Source organism: Cadophora gregata (genome assembly GCF_030347475.1).
Source record: "Cadophora gregata isolate MNR1 chromosome Unknown scaffold_15, whole genome shotgun sequence".
NCBI lineage: Eukaryota > Fungi > Ascomycota > Leotiomycetes > Helotiales > Ploettnerulaceae > Cadophora > Cadophora gregata.
The window spans coordinates 1,434,748-1,457,987 of NW_026695938.1; the positions used below are offsets into that span (position 1 = coordinate 1,434,748).

At 48.0% G+C, this 23,240-nt stretch overlaps 11 protein-coding genes across 12 annotated transcripts; 4 read left to right on the plus strand and 7 right to left on the minus strand.

Annotated features, from left to right (window-relative positions):
- Nucleotides 1-543: 543 nt before the first annotated feature.
- Nucleotides 544-2,172, minus strand: ONS95_005084 (uncharacterized protein; the record flags this gene model as incomplete). Its single annotated transcript, XM_058498477.1, has 3 exons — nucleotides 544-741; nucleotides 824-1,444; nucleotides 1,519-2,172. 3 exons carry the CDS (start codon nucleotides 2,170-2,172, stop codon nucleotides 544-546), a joined length of 1,473 nt encoding a protein of 490 aa, XP_058351991.1.
- Nucleotides 2,173-3,067: 895 nt separating this feature from the next.
- Nucleotides 3,068-3,469, minus strand: ONS95_005085 (uncharacterized protein; the record flags this gene model as incomplete). The annotated part of the gene is made up of 1 exon (XM_058498478.1): nucleotides 3,068-3,469. One exon carries the CDS (start codon nucleotides 3,467-3,469, stop codon nucleotides 3,068-3,070), a length of 402 nt encoding a protein of 133 aa, XP_058351992.1.
- Nucleotides 3,470-3,771: 302 nt separating this feature from the next.
- On the minus strand, nucleotides 3,772-4,617 carry ONS95_005086 (uncharacterized protein; the record flags this gene model as incomplete). Its single annotated transcript, XM_058498479.1, has 2 exons — nucleotides 3,772-4,104; nucleotides 4,162-4,617. The coding sequence occupies 2 exons, from the start codon at nucleotides 4,615-4,617 to the stop codon at nucleotides 3,772-3,774; spliced, it is 789 nt and encodes a 262-aa protein (XP_058351993.1).
- Nucleotides 4,618-5,010: 393 nt separating this feature from the next.
- ONS95_005087 (uncharacterized protein) lies at nucleotides 5,011-6,299 on the plus strand (the record flags this gene model as incomplete). The annotated part of the gene is made up of 3 exons (XM_058498480.1): nucleotides 5,011-5,190; nucleotides 5,242-5,374; nucleotides 5,503-6,299. The coding sequence occupies 3 exons, from the start codon at nucleotides 5,011-5,013 to the stop codon at nucleotides 6,297-6,299; spliced, it is 1,110 nt and encodes a 369-aa protein (XP_058351994.1).
- Nucleotides 6,300-6,910: 611 nt separating this feature from the next.
- ONS95_005088 (uncharacterized protein) lies at nucleotides 6,911-7,327 on the minus strand (the record flags this gene model as incomplete). The annotated part of the gene is made up of 2 exons (XM_058498481.1): nucleotides 6,911-6,953; nucleotides 7,005-7,327. 2 exons carry the CDS (start codon nucleotides 7,325-7,327, stop codon nucleotides 6,911-6,913), a joined length of 366 nt encoding a protein of 121 aa, XP_058351995.1.
- A 732-nt stretch (nucleotides 7,328-8,059) lies between these two features.
- On the minus strand, nucleotides 8,060-9,832 carry MUS81 (Crossover junction endonuclease mus81; the record flags this gene model as incomplete). The annotated part of the gene is made up of 1 exon (XM_058498482.1): nucleotides 8,060-9,832. One exon carries the CDS (start codon nucleotides 9,830-9,832, stop codon nucleotides 8,060-8,062), a length of 1,773 nt encoding a protein of 590 aa, XP_058351996.1.
- A 529-nt stretch (nucleotides 9,833-10,361) lies between these two features.
- On the plus strand, nucleotides 10,362-12,026 carry PCM1 (Phosphoacetylglucosamine Mutase; the record flags this gene model as incomplete). The annotated part of the gene is made up of 2 exons (XM_058498483.1): nucleotides 10,362-11,117; nucleotides 11,163-12,026. The coding sequence occupies 2 exons, from the start codon at nucleotides 10,362-10,364 to the stop codon at nucleotides 12,024-12,026; spliced, it is 1,620 nt and encodes a 539-aa protein (XP_058351997.1).
- Nucleotides 12,027-12,642: 616 nt separating this feature from the next.
- Nucleotides 12,643-13,699, plus strand: ONS95_005091 (uncharacterized protein; the record flags this gene model as incomplete). The annotated part of the gene is made up of 4 exons (XM_058498484.1): nucleotides 12,643-12,930; nucleotides 13,094-13,138; nucleotides 13,193-13,486; nucleotides 13,625-13,699. 4 exons carry the CDS (start codon nucleotides 12,643-12,645, stop codon nucleotides 13,697-13,699), a joined length of 702 nt encoding a protein of 233 aa, XP_058351998.1.
- Nucleotides 13,700-14,094: 395 nt separating this feature from the next.
- On the minus strand, nucleotides 14,095-15,809 carry RMT1_2 (type I protein arginine N-methyltransferase Rmt1). Its single transcript, XM_058498485.1, has 6 exons — nucleotides 15,634-15,809; nucleotides 15,565-15,578; nucleotides 15,491-15,510; nucleotides 15,317-15,426; nucleotides 14,926-15,257; nucleotides 14,095-14,875 (listed from the first exon to the last, which is right to left on the minus strand). Exons 1-6 carry the CDS (start codon nucleotides 15,687-15,689, stop codon nucleotides 14,397-14,399), a joined length of 1,011 nt encoding a protein of 336 aa, XP_058351999.1. The 5' UTR covers nucleotides 15,690-15,809; the 3' UTR covers nucleotides 14,095-14,396.
- A 456-nt stretch (nucleotides 15,810-16,265) lies between these two features.
- BRF1 (transcription factor TFIIIB subunit brf1) lies at nucleotides 16,266-19,567 on the plus strand. 2 transcript variants are annotated; one of them, XM_058498487.1, is made up of 2 exons: nucleotides 16,266-17,259; nucleotides 17,310-19,567. In XM_058498487.1, exons 1-2 carry the CDS (start codon nucleotides 17,062-17,064, stop codon nucleotides 19,266-19,268), a joined length of 2,157 nt encoding a protein of 718 aa, XP_058352001.1. In that variant the 5' UTR covers nucleotides 16,266-17,061; the 3' UTR covers nucleotides 19,269-19,567. The 2 variants fall into 2 exon arrangements, with proteins under 2 accessions (XP_058352001.1, XP_058352000.1); XM_058498486.1 differs by having other exon boundaries at nucleotides 16,266-17,000; nucleotides 17,051-19,567.
- Nucleotides 19,568-23,156, minus strand: CAP2_1 (F-actin-capping protein subunit beta). Its single transcript, XM_058498488.1, has 6 exons — nucleotides 22,902-23,156; nucleotides 22,666-22,707; nucleotides 22,455-22,531; nucleotides 22,059-22,161; nucleotides 21,579-22,010; nucleotides 19,568-21,528 (listed from the first exon to the last, which is right to left on the minus strand). Exons 3-6 carry the CDS (start codon nucleotides 22,511-22,513, stop codon nucleotides 19,750-19,752), a joined length of 2,373 nt encoding a protein of 790 aa, XP_058352002.1. The 5' UTR covers nucleotides 22,514-22,531; nucleotides 22,666-22,707; nucleotides 22,902-23,156; the 3' UTR covers nucleotides 19,568-19,749.
- Nucleotides 23,157-23,240: the final 84 nt, after the last annotated feature.

Genomic DNA, 23,240 nt, shown 5'->3' on the forward strand with positions numbered 1-23,240 from the left:
GAATATAATCATATGCTTTACTGCTTACGCCTCACATTCTTCTCACCAGTTTTTTTGATGCATATCGTACGCATCGCATTTCCAGATTAGGTCAAGAATACAATCCACAATCTCGCGACGTTGGACAGGACGAGCCGTCTTCCTGGGTGTCAGCCATGAAATCATTGGACGAGCGAAGCGATCGGAAGCTGTATTTTTGGGATCTTGGGGTAGAGCGTGTTTCATCGGGTTAGGCTTACTCGCTTTCGCATGAGTTCGTCGCATCAAATGCGCTCGTCTGATATGGTGAGTCGTTGCGAGTCTCATCTTCCTCTGATGGTTCGGCGCGAGTCTTGGGGGATGTTCGTGTATGAAGATCTCGCTTCGTTCCATGCGAGGCCAATCTGACTAGTGCAAAATTTCATGGCATTTCATATCTTCATATGTTGGCTGGGGTCCTTTCCCAGTATACTCTCGTCCTGGCTTCTCTATGATCAAGCTAGTCATTTCTCTTCGTAGTATACAAGAAAGAGTGCGAAATCCGAATTATGAATGTCTTTACGTCTACACGTAAGTGTACTCTGCATCGTACCCAGGAATGTAATTCCCTGGACAAGGTACAGAAGGCAGATAACTATCAACAGTAATACCCTGCATTGCGAAATAATGCTGCCTCATTGTACTAATCTGCGCATCATCCGCCGCAGAATTATTCGGACTGCCATAATGCATGGTATATCCATCATTGTGGGGTACATACGTCTACATCATTTACAATCGTCAGTCAAGATACTCCACAGAAGCATGGGATAGCACCAAGGGCGGAATCAAGAACAGAACTCACCCCACAGTCCGGCACATTCCTCCCGAATAAACTCCAAATCAAACTCCCCGCCACAACAGGCTTCTCCAACTTCTGCCTCTTCTCGATAACGTCGTAGAAACTCCTTAATGAATCCCCCCTCTTCGCCGTAGCCTCCGCGGTCCAACCTAACTCCCCAGCAATATACACTCTATCCGCACTCTCCACCGCTGCAATATCAGATTCCAAAAGCGTGTTGTTAAGAGGATAGAAATGGTCCGAAAAGATATCAACCTCCTCAATCACGAAATGCGTCTTATTGACACCATACGTGCCATCAATACAGAGTTTCTTAGGCCCAAGGGATTTGACTAGGGTGCAGATTTCCACTATCCAGTCAACAGGGACGTTTTTGTCGCCCCATACAATGCCGTTGAGCTCATTGCCGGTTTCGTAACCGATGATTGTTGGGTCGTCTGCGTAGGAGAGGCCTGTGTAGGGATTTACATGCGTCATGAGGATTTCAATGTAGTTCTTGAAAGTGCCGATGATGGCTTCATCGGTGTAGAATTTCAACGTGTCGGGTGGGAGGGGAGATGCACTTCCAGAGATATTGTAGCCGTGCCAGCGGAGAAAGGTGAATTTCCCGCCGTGATAGTAATCCTACTGTTGTTAGTCTTGAGATCCCTTTAACATATAATGTCCCGATTGCATGCATGAAATGAAGCAGAACTTACGAAGTTATCAACCAAAGGCGCAATAATCCTCAATCCATGCTGCCTCGCTTGATAGACAGCCCAATCAATCGCCTCAAAAGCATCCGTGTTAACCACTCCCTTCGTCGGCATCAAACTCAACGGATTTCCAACACTGACACCCAAAGTCTGACTCCTAATCAGCTTCGCACCAATCGTAACGAGCGTATTCATAATCTCAGTCGTGCGTCCCTTGGTAGGATAACTCGCGTTGAAAGGCGCATAAAACGGTTCTCCTTGTGGCGGTATGACGTTCTCGTCAAGGCCAAGCCAGTAGACGTTGGCACCGCTGGCGGTCCATCGCTCGCCATTGAGGTACAGACTTGTTCCATTGCGGTAGACGTATGAGTTGCGTGCTAGCACAGTGCTGATTGGAGAGAAAAATGTTTGGAGGACTTGAGACGTTAGGAGACTGGGCGAGGAGATCAGAGAGGATATCGCCGAGGCTACGACGTCTTTGACTTTTGACGGGTCTTCAAGGGGTGGGGTTTGAGACGAGGCTGTGAGAGCTAGGAATGAGAGAAGGAGTATTTTCTTCATGATTAAGAATCTGGAAATAATTGAGGAAATGGCCGAAAAGAAAACAAGAAGTAAATAGAAAAAGTAAAAGACAAAAAGAAAAAGAGCACAGCGCATTTAATACTTAAATTTGACCAAATGAAGTCATGCCTCCACTTTGAATACATCATGAAGAGTATAGACCCCTCACCCGCCCAAAAACTCTAAGCAGTTAGTTTTCCAATCTCGGTACTTTACTGCGCCAATCAACCTATCATCTTCCCCATATTGCCCTTTCGGCTGATCTGTATTCAGGAACAATGCCGCGAACAAGATGGAGAATCCCAGTAGATGTGTAGTAGCGAGATATAGCTTTAGGTATTACATCGGATATTGGACGGAGTGATGTCCCCGCAATCGTGGAGAAGTTCGGAGGGTATACCTCCGCAGCTGGGAATGGGATAGTGTGGGGTCCTTGCCTCCCTTGGTGCGACAACATGGCTCGGTAAAGTCAGGCGATGTTTTGATTTGGGATGGTAATGGAAGAAACAAAGATGTATATCAAGTTGTGTTGGTGGTGCTTTGAGATATCTGAATATAGATACGAGATCAGGTGCGGGGTAGCTTGTGGGGTAAACAGAGTAGCGAGGAGGGAACTTCGTATCGGCCACTGCTTGAAGCTCAGAACATCTCTGAAGAGCTGAAAGTACATGTCTGGGATTAATAAGCTACTACCGCGATGCATTTCTTTCAGCAGAAAATTGTCGATCGAATATACGGTGAAGTAGCGATCTTTGCTGCTCGTCTTTCAAAAAGTCTAATATACCTTCGAAGTCTTGAAGAATTTGAAATGACCATTCCAGTCATGTTCATGTTCCTTTGTATCAAAAGATCCTGACCATGCCTGAATGAAGTGGAAAAAGTAGTTGAGGAAGAATCTGCTCGTTACTGTTGGTGTCTGGATTCTAACTCTAATGCCCCATTGTAGAACACTTACACATTTTGCTTCACTATAAACATACCAGAGACTATCCTAGGTACCGGAAGGCTTGTCTTGTTTGTTGATAGACTGTAGACCATCCACCGATCCGCCTGTGATCTCCTCCGTTCGTTTTCTCATCTGAGCAACCCAGTCCAACGTGAGCTCCCCGTCAGCTGCAGGTCTAAGTGGATCCGTGTACATCAAATGCCCGGAAAACCTACAGAGAAGGCGCATTTGCGGATGAGTCATGACTCTCCAGGCAATATTCTGGATTGTGTTATAGAGAAGGTCGACCGCAGCTTTATTCTCAGCCAGTACCCAGTTATTACGTATTTTACCAATGCATTCGCAGGCACGTACAGCATATGACTGAGCGAACTCGGGATCTGCAGGGTATTTATGGCCATCGCCGTAGACTGCAAGGATGAGGGCGATTGTTGCGATACGATACATGGCCAATACGGAGAAGTGAATTGCGTCTTCAAGAATCGAGAGCATAAATATAATCATGTATTTCTGCCAAGAAGTTAGATGGTGAATTTGTCGAGACAACAAGAGTGGAATCCTCGCGTGTAGATTGCCCAAATGCCATTATTTCTATTCCTTTGATATGACGCCATCGCAGAGATGAGACAGTACCTGGCTTAATTTGATATTGAAGTGGTCTTACCTGACAGATCTAGCCTCAGTAGTAGCACTTTTGGATCAAATTCTTTATTCAGTCGCTTGTGTTTGCAAAGGGGGAACTAGCAAACCTAGTCCTTCGGCCAGAGTCTGAGCCGTCTTGTCTTTGGATCCCAATTCGCTGCTTTTGGCATCAACATGCTTGACGGTGTCATTCCTGGAGTGTTTTCTGAATGTGCAGTTTCCTCTTGAGATACCACCTCCGCGGTCTCCTCTATCGGTTCTGCTCCTTTAACATCATCTTCCACATTGGTCTGAGTCGCTTCGGCATTGAAGGCAACTGTGGTGGTGGTATTCTCTATTGTTTCTTCCAAGGACTGCAACACGCAGTCTCCGCATTGCACGTGTTGGCATGGATGTGGGACTGAAACAGTACAGACAGTTGCTGTGCCTGGATTCCATACCTTGAAACGCGAAGTCAGTCATTTCATAGATAGGGACAAGAACAAGGTAGAACTCACCTCAAGATGTCTCCTCCATTCTGGGATTCTCCTCTGCGCAAAGCAGCATAGCCACGGCAGATCATTCTGATGAGCTGACAGTATTCGCGGCCTAGACACTTGTGTTGACAGGGCGCTGGTTTTGTCTGCTGCTGGTGCAGGGGCATCTGTAGACTTTACATACGGCGATACATAGGCTGGAGGCTTATATGCCTTTATTCTGGCATAAGTGTCCGGCATGTTGACATTTGCGCCAACAGAAGGTGGATCATGCCTGAGGCCAGAACTGGGTGGCTGAGCTGGATCCCGGACTCGGTCTACATCATTGGAGTTACTACTCTGACTGGGGACGTTTGTGGTCACTTCGCTCAAGTGGTTTGAGGAATCCTGGTCGTCATTGTCTTCCATAGCTGACTCGTGGGTTGGCGAGCACTCAATGTCTTCTCGCACGCCTCCTTGATTCGTGGCGGGTCGCATCTGGACAGGACATCATTCGTCGTTCTTCTGGGGAGGGACAATGGAGTGCCAATAGTTATCCTTGTCGTATCAATAGTTTACAGACTTTATTTGTCGTTCGATGAAGGTGTTGTGTTTTCGATGTTGATAAGTTATGCGTTTGTTGTTTTCAAGGAAGGGACGTTGACGTTGTTGAAATTAGTGGAAGCTAAGCGAGCCCATGCCTAATCCGGGGCATTAAACGAGGCAGTCTCGATTGGCACGGTAGGAGCAGTGTTTCCTTTTTGAAAGTCTACAATTCCAGCTCTGCTTCAAATAACCTTCTTAGCATATACTTATCACTGAGTCCCAACAAACACCAGGATCACATCTTTCATACATAGCCACCATCCAATCATCACGAGCTTCATAACTATGGGAAGTCCCCACGACATGCGGTCAAAACCACTCCCGATCAAAGGAGTCTCTGAAGCCCGAGGCTTTGGTGACCCCGATCCCAGAACTATCACTCTTCCAGCCCATATACGCGAAGATCTTGCGTATTCACGAGACATTGAAATGTCCAATTTACAGGTGAAGTGCTGTAGATTACCGGTATGTGTACTTACACCAGGCGTTTGTTGATAGTTGACACTTTGGCTGCAGGTATCTAAGGGTGGCCTAGTTCTCCAAAGCGGAACAAAGGAAGATTTCGCGAAGCGATTGAACGTCATTGAGAATCCTGGAACGGGGCGTTTTGTTTCTGGGACGACATGTTTAGCTCTGGCAAGGAGTGATGGTGAGTTTATTCAACCTGTTTTACCAGTTCTATGGGTCTATATGTGACTAAATACACGTATTGGTGTTTGGTAGCGACAATTCTTAGGTAATAGATACACTGACACTGACTGATGAACCTGATTTCAGATTCTGTCGTTCCGAACCGTTACCATTACTCCATTTTAAGTCTTCACCATCTTCGACGATTCGCGATTGAATACGAGTTAGATCCAGAACACTTTGAGCTTATGGATGATCTTCTCAACGAAGCTCAATCCTTATGTGATAAGATTAGGCGTGAAGCTCGAGCGAGGAATCCGCCGTTTCAGGAAGCTCTCGACGCGCTGGAGAAGTGGCGGCAAGGCCAGTACATACTGAATCTACATGACGAAGAAGAATCCATCTCTCCCGTGAGCTCAGATAAATCCACTTGCTCTGATCCTTCGGACAGGCAATATGACGACGAAAATCTCCTCTTTCCTTTCAGTCCACATGAGGATGTTACCGCCGACCCTTTGAGCAGTCAAATGTTGCTTGAGGCTTCACAAGTGACATTGGTTAACCCAATCACGGTATACGCTATCGATGTCGCAGCTTCGCCCAAAGAGACAGGAGGAGAAACTCGAGAAGGCGAGATCATTAACACGGTGTACCCGCAGTCTCCGGACAAGTCGGTCATATTGAACGGACATGAGAATTCGAAGTTGCAAAACAAAGACTCGCAGGGAGGATCTTTGATCCTCAGGGCGATGAGAGAATCGCTAGATGGTGGAGAATCACCCAAGATGGTAGAAGAAAGAATGGTAGCAGAAGCTATCGCAGAACCCAAAACCTCGGGAGCAGCATCTCAAGTATTGAATGGATATATGGACACCCTGGAATTGCAAAACAAGCTGGAAGGCACGCAAAAGGTCAATAAGTGGCTGAGCAACTGTAATGATTAGAATGGATGCTCCAAACTCATTCATAATAAAAATATCATATTCATTAGGCTGAGAAGATCCGCAAAGTAGGGTTCATGACGGGTTTAATTAATTCCAGACATGTTGCGTTATCTTCCACAATCCGAAAAAGGCTGTTTGAATACATCAACCACCCCTGGATGCTGTTTCATCATCCAGATGACCATCAATAGAGATTTCTATCCATGCGTGTAGTAAAATCGGCGAGCCGGAAGATCTACTCCCCGAGATCCGAGATCTTAACAAGACCCAACATGCAATATCAACTTGAGAAGGAACAAAATTACCTTCGTAGAATTAAAGTTTGGGCTACGTGCAACATCACCTGCAATATTTATTCTGAAAGAAAATCACACCAGCTTAGAATCAGCAGTTCTCAAAGAAACAAATAGATACTTACGAAAAGTTTCATAAAAATAAAGGCAAATAGCAGGGGTTTCGTGAAAGGGCTGGTATCTTGTATTATCCAAACGAGGCGAGAAGGCGAGACGACTCAGAATTGGGCTAGATAATCTTCGTATCCAAGAGAGCTATGAGGATACATGGGTCATCTAGCCTAGCTAACCTTCCGAGCGGCACTCAAAGCTACTAACCTACACTTCCTCCCTGTTCACCTCTATCATTTGCAGCCCCGGACTGATATAAGTCAGCATAATTGGATCATATTTCAAGCCTCAGGATACAAACTCTGCCCGTATCAAATTCTCAATATCACGCCACTTGTTCGCGCCTTTTTGGATGCCCAAGCTTTTAAGCTCCTTCGTTAGTCCTGGGACCAGCAAAGAACACCACCTAGTAACCTTGACGAGCAAATCAGGATCGGGAGCACGATCCTTGTCGATCATTCTCAGCCTAGATAGCGCCAGCATAGGGAGCAGGTTCGATTTCAAATCGTTGGGATCGACAGTGATGCCGTACTGAATGATTTCACATCGGATTTGCTTCCCAGTCAAGGCTCCCAAACCCTGAAGTGTATGGGATACCGGTGTGTCGCCTGTAGCATGCGCCATGATGACAGTAGGATATCATGTGAAGATGATGCGACTCGATGCGGAATCAGTAGCTGAGGGATAGAGACTGTCCGGATTATCGAAGACTCGCAGATTCATGTTTGGATGCTGCTCTGAATGTTGGCTCAGGCGAGAATGACAAAAGAAGGTATTTGGTATTGATTTCTGAGACGTCGATGTCGATGATATCGCTAAGAAAATATTTGTCGCTGAGGTTTTTCTATTTGACTCTGTAAAACCCTGCCTGGAGCATGGAAAGAGGCACACCCTTCTCTATTCACCTGGCTATTTCGCTCAGACATCGCATCTGAACGTGCCTGAGACACCCTGCCTGTGACACGAAGAATGCCAAAGTGGTACACCTTGGTCCTGACCTAGCTTAAGCGCAATACTCGGCTTAGATACGACATCTTGAATATTTCGTATGGTGGAAGCAGCTCCAAAGTCAACAAAGACGAGTATGAGAAAGAAAGTCGCCTTGAACCATAGAAACGGCAGGAGCTGTAAGAAGACATCTCAAAGCGGCTAGGAAGCGCATGCATCAAGAACAAGTACACGGAAAAGCAACAAGAATGAGCTGCAATTCGATGCAGCAGACTGCGAGATATGGTGTGCTTCCTCCTCGACACCAAGTCACATCCATTTCTCAAAACCAGGACTGCCCTGGCGTGTAGCCTATTTCCTGGTATATGCCCTCTCAGAAGGCGTCGATAATTGCTTCAGTCGAGTTCATCAGGTTTGTACATCACCCCAAACTTCGGAGATCTTGACGCTCAGAGCTTTTCCCATTTTTTTCCTCCCAATCAGATTACTCATCTCGCTCGACACAAGATCCATCTTCTTCTTCCGGCATTGCTCTCCTTGGCCTTCTCTCTCCTCGATCCGGTTGTATGCGTCCAAAAAGTCTACTGGGGTCTTCCACCTCTTCTGTATTTCGAGAGCCTTCTCGCCCGTAACACCTCGAATACACATAAGCATCTTCAAATATACATCCCGAAGAGTTGAGTTGCCCGATTTCGAGCTGATATCTGCGAAGGCATCATATGTGATGTGATAGTCTGTGCCTGGTTGCTTCTTGGAAAGATCTTCCAACAATGGCAAGTAATTTGTAGTCGTAATATTCTTTGTGGGAATAAGGTTAAGTGGCTTTGTTTCGTACTTGTCTTTCAATATCTTCGTCATGCTCACCAGGTACCGAATAGTGTCGTCCATCTTCTGTGTCTTCTTGACAAAATAGCCATTAACTACTTGAGTAGAAGCGATAGCTGATGCTACTGCTTCTTCGTACCGATCAGCAGCATGAGCCATTTCTTCGATGATATAGATCACATTCTTGATTCCGGATTTGCGAAGCCGGAATTTCTGCTCATGGAACCGACCATCTTTGATCGAGCCAATGAGGTCATCAAGTCTCTTCCTCTCAACAACGTAATCGAGCAGAACTTCGTCACCCTCCGCGCCCCGACGTTTGAGCAGACCAGGATCGTGCAACTTTGCCACCCACAAAACATCTCCCAGAGACATGGCTCGCATTATCGGCTTGACTCCAGCAGAGGTCAAATTCTTTTGCATGTAGTCACGATCTGATTTTGCGCGTATCTCTCTGATATCTAGGACTAGTTCCACGCTGAAGAATCCCGGCTCGAGGACAATAGGAGTGAAAGTAGGGAGGTCGGCGGCACTCGCTACAGATCTACCGAGCGGGACGATGTCCGGGACGTTAGATTTCTTGGGAGACTCTGAGGATGGTCTGGCATTGGACCGACAAACAGGGCTGTCTGCATCTGAACCATCTTCATCGTCCGAACCGTCTGGAGCGGCCCTCGTTGCTACGGTGAATTTGTCCAGCCGTCCCTGGCTAAGATCTACAGTCTTCAACAGTGCATCGGCGGCATCCCAACCTTCATCTGTCAGATAGTAAAGTCGTGTCGGTCTTCCTTTCTCATAAACCATGTCCTTGGCCTGAAGTGTCTTCATTGAATTCCAAGCTGTGTAGAATTTCGTAGGATCACTTGGTGCTGAGAATGATGCGTCACAATGTGGTTGGGCGAGCTCAATCAGATGCGACTTTGATATGCCCTCCTTCGATCCCCGTTCTTGTGTCGCGAGAGCAATAAGCAGAGCATAGGGACCGGTGCGCAAGCCTGGTACATACGGCTTGGTCTTCCTGGCTTTTTTCTTCGGTGTTGCTGGCTCCTCATCACTGCCAGCTTCCTCTCCTGTAGCATCAGCTGTCTTCTTTTTCCTCTTGGTCTGTCTCTTTGGCATTGGCAGCATATTGGCATCACAGTAAGCCTGGAGATCCTTTGTCAATCTGTCAACGAGCTTTGGACCCCATCCAGTGAGTTGTATAACTTCCGACGGGTGCTGCATTTCGAACGGGCAGGCTTTGAGAGAGTCGCAGGCTTTCTTGTAGGTTTGGGCTCCTCTGCTGTTTCTGTGCCGGGCTTGTGTAAGCCATTCGAATGCGAAGGTATACCATAACTGGTTTGCGCAGTCGGCCATGGTGAACGAGTGCCGCGCAGCTGGTAATTGATACTGGAAAGCAATTGAGAGCGATTGGAAGCAGTCAGCTAGCTACTGTGAAGTGCCGTATGCCATTGATCGTATGCGAGCGATTTGCAAGGGGTGCAGCAATTGAAGTTGTGGAGAGGAGTAACTCGTAAGATGTTCGCAAGAGAAGTCGTCGCGTCAACGATTCCGCCAAAGAAAGTAAACACGAGTACACGTGATAAGAGCTTGGCATCGCATGGATCAGGGATACGGCGCATTTCATGCAGTTGCCCCTCCGTCCCCTCTCTTCAAGGCGGTGAAGCTGCGGATCTGTGGTTCAGCCCAGAAATAGCAGCAGAAGCTTTGACAGCGGCTGTGCCCTATGCTTTGCTTTGCCCTGCCCTGCCCTGCCCTCGTTCCTGTACTGATCTGATCTGCTCTCCTATACGAACATCTCACCACCCAGCCTTGTTCAAAAGAGAACCTCATCCTCTCTTCCCCTTCCTCTTCTTCTTCTTCTTCACAACAGTCAATCGCAATCATGGACACCAAAATCCTCGCTGCTTCAGACAAGCACCCGAAGCCCGCAGACCGGGTGTTTCAATATGGCACTGCGGGGTTCCGAATGAAAGCTACCCTCCTCGACAGTGTAGTTTTCCGCGTTGGTCTGGTCGCAGCTCTTCGATCCCGTAAACTTGGTGGACAAACAATTGGTGTTATGATCACAGCTTCCCACAATCCGCCAGAGGACAATGGTGTCAAGCTCGTGGATCCAATGGGGGAGATGTTGGAGAACTCATGGGAGGCATACTCAACGGAGCTAGCCAATGCAAAAAACGAGGATGTCGCCAAGGTGTATAAGAGCTTGGAGGAGAAGCTGAAGATCAATCCTGCGACGCCTGCGAGAGTCATCTATGCTAGAGATACCCGACCAAGTGGACCAAAACTGGCGCAGGCTCTGGTGGATGCGCTTGAGGCTGCTGGTGCAGAATACACGGATTACAAGCTTCTCACGACTCCTCAATTACATTACCTGACGAGATGCACGAATACGGAGGGAACACCACAAAGCTACGGAGAAGTCAGTGAGAAGGGATATTATGAGAAGTTGGCTGCGGCATTTGTGCGGGCTATGAAGGGAAAGAAGACGGTCGGGCCAGTCACTGTTGACTGTGCCAACGGTGTTGGAGGACCAAAGTTAGCCGAGCTCTTGAAATACCTGCCAAAGGCATCCGAGGGTGTTGAGATTAAGATTCTCAACGATGATGTCCTAAAGGCGGAAGTATTGAACCATGAGGTAAGTGATATGCCACTTTGTGAATTTCTCCCCTAACCATTTCAGTGCGGCGCGGACTATGTCAAGACAAAGCAGAGAGCACCTCCATCTTCGAAAGCTGGACCGAATGAACGATGCTGCTCATTAGATGGAGACGCAGACCGAATCATCTACTATTTCAACGATCCAGAGCACGGTTTTCGCCTTCTTGATGGAGACAAGATCGCTACTCTGGCAGCTTCATTCATTGGAGATCTAGCTCGCGAAGCAAGACTCTCAGACGAACTGAAGATTGGCGTCGTTCAAACTGCATACGCAAATGGGGCCTCAACCAAATATGTCGAGAAGTCCCTCGGCCTCCCAGTGGTGTGCACGCCCACCGGAGTAAAGTGGCTTCATCACGCAGCCACCAAATTTGATGTCGGTGTTTACTTCGAAGCTAACGGTCACGGAACTGTTGTCTTCTCCCAACAAGCCCTCAAGGCGTTCAAGACCAAGGAGCCCGAATCTCCAGCCCAAGCCCAAGCACTCGAAACACTCCGTGCCCTTACAGACCTCATCAACCAAACCGTTGGTGATGCCCTCTCAGACATGCTCCTCGTCGAAACAATCCTTGCACACAAGTCCTGGACACCACGTGAATGGGACCTCACCTACGTCGACCTACCCAATCGCCTCGTCCGCGTAGAGGTCGGTGACAGGAATCTGTTCAAGACGACTGATGCAGAGCGCAAACTGGTTGAGCCTCAGGGATTGCAGGAGCAAATTGATGCGTTGGTGAAGAAGTTCAAGGATGGGAGGAGTTTTGCTAGAGCTTCTGGGACGGAAGATGCGGTTAGAGTGTATGCCGAGGCGGCGACGAGGAGTGAGGCTGATGACCTGGCGAGCAAAGTTGCGGGTTTCTGTAGGCAGGAGGGTGGTGCGAAGTAGATGGCCTTGATTAGAAGTATTTGAATGTCACAAAAGTTCCACAGTATTTGCATATGATTTCTTGATTTCATGGGTTGTGTTTGGGTGGTAGAAGGTATGATCAATAGATTTTTGTTCCCAGCCATTCATTTCCGTGTTGTTCATTGTCGATTCGTTATCAAAGTTGACCACAAGCAACCTACCGTTTTCTTTGCAAGCCATAGACATTCTAATGGGATTTCCAAAATCCCATCCAGAAATCCGCGTGCCGTCCACGGGTCACTACTATCAAGCAGGTGGCTTCGGCTCGGACCGCAGCTCTCAAGTGATGATGTCAACACATCCCCGCGTCTCACCCCTCTACAAGCAAAGTCGTGACGTGAATCGATTCCAGGTCCTAGCATTTCAAATCAGGTTAAATCCACATAAAAAAAGCCCTTCTTCACTTATTACCATTTTCATATTCACTAGTTCACTTGTCAACATTAAGAAACTCAATAGCAAAATCAAGCAAAGAAGTTCTATGCGTCCCACCACCCGCCTCCTCACAAGAGCAAGAGTCAACACACCTTTCAAACCCCAAACATCCCGACCATTCAGCACTTCCGTCCCTAAATCTACCCCCAAACTCACCAACATGTCCGCCCCCCTCCAACCCCAATCTCAATCCAGCACTCAAGACCCAACACAACCTCCCTCCCAAGCGCAAGGCCTCACTGCCAAACCGGGAGTCGGTACCGCCACTGGTCCAGTAGCAGGAGCTAAGCCAGGAGCAGGATTCAATTCTACGGCTGCTGGGCCGGAGGGAGCTGCGGGGGATGAGAGCGAGTCGACGAGCTATGGAATTGAGAGTACGAATTTGAAGGTTGCTGCTGGGGTGGAGTTGAGTCCCAGGCAGAGGGTTCTTGTGGGTGGGGTTTTGGATGTGAGTACTATTTGACTTGATTCTGAAATATGTCCTGTAATTTTTGGGTTGAGCTATGGAGATGAGGATGTTGGTGGAGAAGCGAGGAATATGATGTTAGAGATGTGGAAGAGCCTGGGGGAGCTGATATTGAATGCGGATATGTGCTAATGCTTTATGATAGCTGTTCAAGGGATTACCAACACACAAGAAGATGTCTCTCTGGACCGTAAGTTCCTCACTCCCCATCTCCCAATCGATAATACTCTAACACTCTCCCCAGGACACCGCCACATTCGCCGACCCCCTCACCAAAGCCCAAGGCAGGAAACAATACGAAGCGCAATGGTGGGGCCTCAAAGCCGCCTTCTCCGAGATCGAGCAACAGCACCACTCCATCACCTCCTCCGGCAACCCCATCACCATGGATCTTAAGACCAGATACAAAGTCAAGGGTATTGGAGCTGAGAAGGTCATTGAGAGTGTGATTAAGATTCATACTGATGAGAAGGGGGAGAGGATCACGGGTGTGGAGGATAGGTGGAATGGGAGTATTCCTGAGGGGGCGATTGCTACTGTGAGTTTCTCTTTTTTTTTTCCTTTCTTCTTTTTGAGAGTATGAGAGTGGCTTTGCTTCACTTGGAGTTCCACCCTTTCCCTAAACAACACGATTGAAGGAATGGAAGTAATAGGCTGATTCACGTTTGTGATGTAGGCATTTCGCAATCTCAACAGCGTCGTTGTCCCAGCCTTCGTCAGCCTGCCGAAGGATGATGCGGAGAATAAGTAAATAGAAGGTGGCTGGAGAGCGATTGACAAAGGTACCACTTGGCCAGGAAGGCTTGTACAATATCATATAATAGCATTGATGACAAGCAATGCATTTCGGAGGAATAAATGGATACATACATGATGTGAGTTTGGGAGAACGACATGTGAGATGTGAGGGAGAGATAACTGGTTAATATGAGAAGAGTATAATGTGAGGGGAAACGAACGAATGAATAAGCAGAACTACAGCTTGTGTATCGCCGTTCAAGCCGGACTAAACAGAGAGACTCAACGGGGAACAGGAATCTATGACTTATAGAATTTCCTGCAGGCAGTGCTCACTTTTCAAAGCTCTTACCAGTCCTCATGAATCAAAATAGTCTCAGATTTGCCTTTCTCGAGGGCTGCCCAAAACGTAGAAAAGACAACAGGCTACAGTTTGAAATGGCTTCCATTTAGTTTATTCATTTCCCGTATAGCCCTCGCCACGCCTGCTATGCTTTGTACCATCTCGAACGCCAATTAGAGACAAAAAGACATTCATCCGTCGCTCAGATACCATTCCGCCACATGCATCCCACCCAGTCAGGTAGCCCAATAAGAGAAGAAAGTTGCGTCAATTATAATTCAACGCACATCCAGGGTCTGCGCTCTCAGCCGCGAAAGAAACCCTTCCTCCCAACATCCACCCGTCATGCTCGTCGTTTATTCATTCATCAGCACATCTTGTACTCGCAGCTTCCCTCAGCTGTCCGTGTAATATCATCTGTCTCTAGCTTATAGCTGATCTTCACATCCAAATCACGCTTGTTCTTCTCATTAGGCTTGTTATCCAGGACACCTCTGATCTGCTCTCCTTGCTGAACGGTCAGCACCTCACGCAAGTAGAAGACGGTCTGCTTCCAGTGCGTGTACTTTGTGTGTGGGCCGGTCGAGAAACGGATTGGCTTGTGGCAGGCTGTGAAGTCGATGTCGAACCATGCGATCAGGGCGTGCACGAAGTCGTCACGTCGGCAGTCGAGGACGAAGGGGGACGAGAAAGCGAGGTCAGCGGTGGTGCAGGTGTACAGGTCGAGGGTTAGGACGGCGGTGGGGTCTGTGACGACGGCCTTGATTTCGACAGTGTCGACGAGAGGTTCGGTGAGGGCGGTGTGCTTGAGTGGGGAGTAGTCGAATCCGTAGACGTTGTCCCAGACTATTTCTCGTATTAGGTTGGCTCTGGCTCTGCGCGCGGCGAAAACTTACATCCAATCTTCTCATCCTTGTACTCTCCATCCTCAATACCAGCCATGAAGATGGTGGCCTTGTCTGGGAAGATTAAACCTTGTGGCGCAAGGTACTTGTCACGGGCGTATAGCACGGTATCCAACATGGACTCGTACAGAAGGAAGTATCCCATCCACTCCGAGATAATGATATCGACTTTTGGGAATGGTAGCTCGACCTCCTCCATCTTTCCTTGCAGGAGGGTGATCTTATCGGACATGCCATTTACCTCAACGATCTCCTTTGCCTTCTCGATGATAGTAGACATGTCGACACCAATGACGTGTTTTGCTCCAGCCTTGACGGCGAACCTTAATTGGAGAAAGTCAGTCTCTGCTGGTGGATATTTGGAAGAGAATGGTAGACGAACATAGACAAAATTGCGGTTCCACAGCCAACATCGAGGACGATCTTGTCTTTAAATAGGTGCTTGTTCTGTACAATGGCATTCATGTATGATCTTGTTCGCACTTCATCCTTCTGCAAGGCTGTTAGTGGGGCTGCGTTGTTGTGGAAAGAAGCATCATGTTATGCAGGTACACACCAACATTTCTTCGTGGATACCTTCACTGTCCATTAGTATCCATTTTATTTAACCTTTCGCAGGTTCGCACATACCATGGTGGTTATAACTATTTTGAATCAGTATTGTTCCTTAAGAAGCTAAGACCAAAAACCTGGACATACCTGTTGAAGTAGTGAACCTCGGAATGCTCCATTCCCTTCATCTTGTCGTCTGCCATGATTACGGTTTAGAGAACAAAATAGGTAGTACTAAGGAGGGACTGCACAAAAGGGTGTACAAGTGACGTGAGGAGGAAGAGGAAGAGGAAGGAGACGACTATGTATCGATATCGCGTGAGGCAGAGCAGTGGACGGCGGTCAAGTCCAAAAGTTCATAATTTTTTGGAGGGTCTAACACGCTAGTCCGGAACCGGCCTGGACTGGCACCCTGGCGTCGGCGCGGGATTTCTCCAGTACGCCCATGCCCATCCGACTGAGAATTGGACGTAAGAAAAGCCTCAAAAACTCCACTCGAAGATATAGGATGTTTACTTGTAGGAGACTTCGGGTTAGGACTTGTGTTGAAGTGACTATGGAGCTTAATGTCTAGAGAGTTGCTGATGTGATGTTTTCAATGGTCTCTGAATCACAGAGAATGCGAAGTTCCTCCGAGGGGAGCCAGAAATGAATGAGAGATGCAACTGATATGGATACGAGAGTTAAAGTTAGACACTCTTGGAAGTCATGCGATTAGGCACTGCTCAAGTTGAATGCTTTGAGAGACATTTCATTTACCTCTTGTCGTCACCTACCATATCGGCCTTGTCGGAATTAGTTCTCGCTTAGCTGAAGCCGTAAAAAAATTACGGCAGCCCCGCCGTTTGGTGTTGAAGCGCCTTAATCGACCTGAAAACCCACCCACATTTCCCCAAAAGATTGATTTTGGCAATGCGACACACACAGCGCATCAACCTCATCAGCTCCCAACGTCCCTCAAACCACGTGTAGCCTGCATCTCTGCAGCGCTATTACTATTATATCACACGCGAAAACCTTTGCTCTATTCTATTGCTTTTGACTTCTCTCGAATTCATCATCAGGTGCGGGGTCGAAGTGGGGGAGTCATCTCAGCCTCATCGTCGTCGTCGCCGTCGATATCACCATGGCTCCTAAACCAAAGCCGCAGCCTGTCCGCAAGGCGAATCCCCTCAAGAATAGAGCTCCTATTAAAGCACCTCCTCCTACGCTGGTCCGTCAAGCTGCTGCTGGAGCTGCTGCCGCCGCCGCCCGAGCGGCTACCCAGCCCACCAAACGGGCCTGTCCCAATAAAGAATGTTCCGCCCCTACTGTAGTTGATGGTATTTGCCATAACTGTGGTTTCATCGTCGAGGAGTCCAGCATCGTCTCAGAAGTCACGTTCGGTGAGAATTCCAGCGGAGCAGCTGTTGTTCAGGGAAGTTATGTTAGTGCCGATCAGAGTGGTGCCCGAAGCATCGGTCCCGCCTTCAAGAGAACTGGAGGAGAAGACCGAGAATCTACTATTCGTGATGGTAAGTCTTAATATATGCAATATCGACATTGCTTGGCTAATTGGTTTCAGGTCGTCGTTACATGCAGTCCATGGGTACCCAGCTCCAAATTAACGATTCAACTATTCAAGCTGGCATGCAGATATTCAAGCTCGCGGCCATGAGCAACTTTATTCAAGGTCGTAGAATGGACATGGTCGCTGCGGTGTGCCTCTACAGTGCTTGCCGAAAGACCACCCCTTGCAAAGTCATGCTCATTGATTTTGCCGACTTGGTTCAAGTAAGTGTAATCTCTTCTTCATTGTTCTAGAAACATACTGACGATCGTAGGCCAATGTCTTCAAGCTGGGCCACACCTTCAAGAAACTCCATGAAGCCATTACTATCGCCAAGGAAGGCATCCAGCCAGTTCTCCCTGAAGACTTGATATTTCGATTTGCAAAGCGTCTCGAATTCGGTCCTTTGATGACTAAGGTCGCCGAAGATGCAATTCGAATGGTCCAGCGTATGAGTATGGATTGGATGGTCATGGGCCGTCGGCCTTCTGGCGTTTGTGGAGCCTGTCTTATCCTTGCTGCACGAATGAACAATTTTCGACGCACAATCACGGAGGTCGTCTACATTGTTAAGGTCACTACGCATACCATCCAGAAACGTCTCGAAGAGTTCAAGCAGACGCCATCCAGCGCTTTGACCGTAGAGGAGTTTTTGCACAATGAGTTCTTGGAATCCGCTCATGATCCCCCATCCTTCTATGAGAAGACTGAGGAGTTCCAAAAGACTAAGAAGCGTCGCAAGCGTAGAGGCCATGATGGGGCGAATGAGGATGAAGATGGTTCAGGCAGCGAGAATGGTGAAAGCATAAGCCCAAGCCCAAATAAGCGCCAAAAGACAGCCAATCCAGAAGTTGCATCCAATTCCGGTACAGCAACAGACAATCAAGCATCTCCCACTCCAGCCTCTACACCACAGTCTGCTCAACCGGCTGTTGAGCTCCGTCGCGATGCTGATGGTTTCGTAATTCCACCACAGCCTACTCAGTCGCATAACATTCCTATCGATCCTGAACTTATTGAGAGTGCTATCGAGGAACAGTCCGGCACCACTTTGGAGAGGCTGAATGAATCATTCAATGATACTGTAGTGCCAGCTGAAGAAGAGGAGGATGATATCGATGCTGAAATCGCTGCAGTTCTTGCATCAAATCCGCTCAAGCGAAAGCGCGTGCAGAAGGAAATCCTGGTACCTGAGCCTTGGCAATCAGTCGAGTCACAAATGGAGAGAGAAATTGGTGAGATAGTCTCAGACCCACATTCTCTTGAACATGCGGAACAATACGCTCAGGCGCAGGTTAATGTAGCTGCATATATGAGCGCTGCTGAAGAGATCAATCCTGCCAAGGAAATCAGCATGGATGCATATATTGACGAAAATGAATTTGCAGACGATCCAGAAGTTGCAAATTGTTTACTCTCTGCTGCGGATGTTGCCCGAAAAGAGAAGGTCTGGGTCAACGCCAATAAGGATTGGCTGCGCAAGCAACAGTTGAAGTTGTGGGCAAAGAAGGAAGCCGAGAATGGACCACCAAAGGCTCGACGTAACCGCAAGAAGAAGCCTAGAATCGGTGAAGGACAAACCACTCCTGCAAGCAGTCCAGGAGATGCAGCCGTCAACGCTCTCAAGCTCCGCTCCTTCTCCAAAAAGATCAACTACGACGCCATCCACAACCTGTTAGGACATACGCTTGGAGATAAGAGTGCTCTTGGAAGCGCTGCTACAAGTAGAATCACATCTCGAGCCGGAAGTGAGATAGGCGATTCCGACAACGAGTCCGAAATGTCCTCTGTTGCCGCATCCGTCACAGGCAGCGTCGCCAGCTCAGCCATGGGCGACGACCTCCGTGTCGTCCGCGGACCAAAGCCAAGAGCTCGTGGCGTAAAATCCAAGGGTAAGCCCAAGGAAGTTCCTGAGAAAGTCGCTACACCAGAGCCCAACGAGGACGAAGGAGAAGACATGGACGACGATGATTATATCAAGCCTGTTGCCACTGAGCCCGCTCCGAGTGAGGCAGATGAGGAAGAAGACTGGCGCTCTTCTCTCAAGAAATCTCAGACTCCTGCTGCCCAAGGTGATGAAGCAGACTTCGAGGAGGACGAGGAAGACTATGAGGATTTCGGAGGTATTGAACCTGGTGGATTGGGAGATGATGATACTGCCTTTGGTGATAATACTGGTTATGGAGATGATGACGAACAGGATGAATATGGAGAAGACGATTACGATGAGTAGACTGGGGTGTACACAAATCCGGTGCATGGCTCGGGGATGGAAGACGGACATCCGGAGGGACCCCACATGGTGATTTGACTTGCGTACAAAATGGCGTTGGGAGTGGTACGATACCCGGATTTGCAAAACGGATTGATATCATCGATATCTTTCCAGCCGTTCATCAGACACGGAGCTGAACTGGATTTTGCGTGGTCCTTTTGTACGTTGCTGGCTGGGTTGCTTTAGTTCCACTTGGACTTTTCTGCTACTTGCTGCTTTGACTGCATGCGTGCGGGCGCTTTTTTGATAGACTTGTATTGCATGACATGTGCTATTGAACCATTTCTCGGTTTCTATTCCATATTTGCTTGTGATTTGATGTGATGAATTGTGCTCTTGTGTTCTCAGGGCCACATATTTTCCAAATGACCCCGCTCATTTTCCCGATAGCGATGTTCCCATGCAATTATAATATTATATTTCTGCCTCCACACTCTCATCAAGACGCCAACCTCTCTGGATCCTGCAACCTCGCCATCTCCAACATCAACCTATATACATAAACCCTCCTATCCACATCCCTCATCCCCCTGCCAAACCACTCCCTCCCATTCTCCGCAATCTCCCTCGCCGCCCTCCTCCCCCTCCCCGTACTCGTCAAAAACATCACCAGCTCCGGCACCTCCTGCATCCCCAAACTCACAGGCACATAATGCACCCACGGCACCAACCTCTCATCATGCCATTCCCTCAACACCGTCTGCTTCAATGGCGTCGACCGCGACGCAAGCAATTTGTAGTACCGCCCACTGATCCCGTTACCGTCGAGATCGAAGACTAGTTGAGAGTGTAATGCGAGGTCTTTGTCTGCCCAGGGTTTGAGCGGGAAGAAAAGCCGTTGGGAATGCCAGGTTGAGAGGGTGGTTTGCAGGAGGTTGGTGAATCCTACGTTGTAGAGTTTGAGGTTTAGGAAGGATGAGGAGATCCGCTTGATTAGGCCGTGGCTGGGGCGGAGGTAGTGGTGTTGTTGTTTTGGTTGTAGGTTCTGGGCTAGAGTTACGAATCTTTGGCGTTGGAAGAGGCGCCATTCATCGGGTCGGTCATGCTTGTCTGTGGCGAAACCGCCGGTTGTGGAACCTGCCCAGTAGAGGTTGTTTTTCTTCTTTTCCCAGGGGATATCGTGGGAGGGGTCGTATTGGAATCCGGACTCGTTGTATGCTGGACTGGGGAATAGTATATCTCCCATTGTCGAGGGGGCACCTGTTGATAGGATTGGGACGAAGCCTTCGAATAGCTGGAATGAGGTAGCGCTCATGAAGAGACCGTGCATAGAACTGTATTCGGGATGTTGACATAGGTCTATAGCCGAACTTCTGTCTGCGATGAATGGAATATCAAAGAGCTCAACTCTATGCTTGGACTCGGAAGTTTTATTCTGTTGCTGACTATTACAGAACTTCGTAAGTACATCCCAGTTTGGCATCTCGGCCATATTCGTTTGTTTGAAATTCTGTTTATCTCCTTGCAAAGAGACTGGTGGAACCAAGACTCGAGGTTCATCGAGATGGTTAACGAGGAATTTGAGATCCGGTAATATTCCAGGCAATTCTCCTAGGAGAGCATTGAATGAAGTGGAGATATGCCTGTCGTTTGTGCGCCACGGGTGAGTACAACTCGTCTCGGCATTCTTGCCTGAAAAAACACAAGACCAGAGGTTATGCTCCGGTGTACTCAGAGCTCGATCCATCATTGCACTGACTTCCAGACCGCTGAGTTTCCGAAAGGGGGAAATGGTGTCAAATATCATGTCGAACTCGTCGATGATCGGTGATTCATACCGGACTGCGAAGTTGTACCAGTTTTCGAAGCCTGGAGGGGGATCTATGCTGTATCGTCGCCGATATTCAGCGTGAGCAGATGTGTAGTTTTGGGATTGTCTTTGTAGAAGAGATGCAAAGTCGGCCTTAGCATGTTGCATGAGCTGTTCCACAGGGTGTATCATTGAGCTGTCGAAGCTCAACAACGTGGAGGGCTCTGCGAGCCTGATATTGTAGATATTTGCAGCGTATGGAATCACAGATATGAGTGCCAGTATCCAAAGACTAGGTCGGTACTTAGTCTTTCTTGGACATAGGTAGATGACTTGAGTGTGAGCGAGAAAGGTTGATATGATGTTGAGAACACACTGTGGTCCTGAAGACTCCATGAACGGATTACGTGTGGACATGACCCCGAATGTTACAATTCTGGGCGCTATTGACCATGAAGTGTGCTTAGCCTAAGTATAGTCAGCTTAATTATGTTCACGGTAGAAGAGAGAGCACAAACCGCTTGAATGGTGCAGTACCAAGACAATGCCTTAGCTGTGCCGGAGAGTACTGAAGAGAAATAAATACCGCTGGGAAATCCAAACAGCACGGTTTGTATGCTGAGCGCAGCGAGTAGGAAAATTATGGTTCGAAATGAGAGTGAGACTACATGTTCTTCGATATCGATTTGCGGAAGTCGGAAGCTGTCGGTAGATGTCCTTGGGACCAGAGCAACGTAGACGAGGAGGAGACAAGCAACTGGAATGGCAGATAGAGCAGATTCTATTAGGGTCCATTTTGAAAGAACGAAGCTCAATAGAAACGCGGTGAAGGCTGTTCCCCAGATGGTGTTGCTAAGTGGTGAGAAAGACCACTGATCCGGCGAATTTGAAGTTTTATGAACATCCCGGGGTTTCCGCTCAACTATCAGAATGAGGGGAGTCAATACCGGCTGTATATAGTCAGTTGTAAATCTTTCAAAAGGGTCATACTCGCTTACAAGCAGTCCAATTTCGCCTATTTCCGCTTTATAGCAACATGTTGCGGCAAGACATACAGCGACCACCCACAGAGATATCGTGGGTGTTCTGCGACAAGGAGACCTCGACGTCCTATCAGTATTGGATTTTGCAATGATCCCATACTCGGATTGATTTCTAGCCCTGATGAGCAATGGCAGTAGTATCCAGCAACAGATCTCGGAGCAGATCTCGGTCTGCTTTGTGGCGAGATGCTGCGCTAATGCCGTGCATATCAGAGCTGCACCGGCCGAACCCGCAGCTGTATTGAAACATCCTGATAGGAAGTCTCTCATTCTTGTGCGGACGTGGCGGAGAGAGGATTCTGTGCTTGCTGAAAGGAGAAACACAGCATTATTGAGAAAAAGTCAACTTACCTGGCTGTGCAGTTTCGTCGAGGCTTGTGGTCTGTAATTTGACATAGTCCTTGCCTCATAAGGGCTTGGCTTACCTACTTACCAGGACTTCAACGACTAGGAGCATAAATTTGCGCTATGTATCTGGGGAATTATCGAGAATGTTGGCCACTTGGCGAAATTGGCGTTGCTAGAGAGGAAATCCACGCGCTGGGGGAGGAATGGCTCTCACCTTGAGACAGGTCTCACGCTTTACCAATGACGTGTCGAAAATCTACCAACAAGTTAGCTTTATATCGCCCAAGATTCTTGGATGCTAGGTTGCAACGTCGTGGCGCATACAGCACTTCTTGTGTAGTTGTGGGTCTAAATGCTGATGGACAAGCATTGGCACGCCGGATCAGGATACAAAGGGGTAGCGTAGATGCTAACAATGCTTCGGTGCCAAATGTCAAGCAATGTACCTACCTGAAGATTAACTGACTAGAAATTTCATGATTTATTCATTAAGTATTCATTATATCTCCGGTGGGCTTTGCGGGCTTTGCGGACAAGACTATGTATACGTACTGCTCGCCTTAAATTGCTGTCAATGTGATTTCGTGCTTAAGCGAGCCGAAATGTATAAGTATCTCTCCGATGCAATGCGTATTCAGGTACAAGTTGGCCACGAGTTTGACATCGAAACTATGAGTAAATGCCGTCAGTACTGACATCTTCCAATATTACGCGGGGTAGTAATATGATGATCAGATGTCAGATGCTCCGCTTAGATTTGATGGTGACGTGCAATGCTTCGTGCCAAGC

Bases quoted from the DNA above. Each gene is read 5' to 3' on its own strand.
- RMT1_2 (XM_058498485.1), bottom strand. From the start codon at position 15,689: ATGGCAGACGACAAGATGAAGGGAATGGAGCATTCCGAGGTTCACTAC. The intron at 15,427-15,490 runs GTGTGTACCTGC...ACAGCCTTGCAG, and splicing joins GTATCCACGAAGAAATGTTG to AAGGATGAAGTGCGAACAAG. The intron at 14,876-14,925 runs GTAAGTTTTCGC...TACGAGAAATAG, and splicing joins CAAGGATGAGAAGATTGGAT to TCTGGGACAACGTCTACGGA.
- CAP2_1 (XM_058498488.1), bottom strand. From the start codon at position 22,513: ATGAGGCAAGGACTATGTCAAATTACAGACCACAAGCCTCGACGAAAC. The intron at 22,011-22,058 runs GTAAGCGAGTAT...GACTATATACAG, and splicing joins TAGGCGAAATTGGACTGCTT to CCGGTATTGACTCCCCTCAT. The intron at 21,529-21,578 runs GTTTGTGCTCTC...GACTATACTTAG, and splicing joins GGTACTGCACCATTCAAGCG to GCTAAGCACACTTCATGGTC.
- BRF1 (XM_058498487.1), top strand. From the start codon at position 17,062: ATGCAGTCCATGGGTACCCAGCTCCAAATTAACGATTCAACTATTCAA. The intron at 17,260-17,309 runs GTAAGTGTAATC...TGACGATCGTAG, and splicing joins ATTTTGCCGACTTGGTTCAA to GCCAATGTCTTCAAGCTGGG.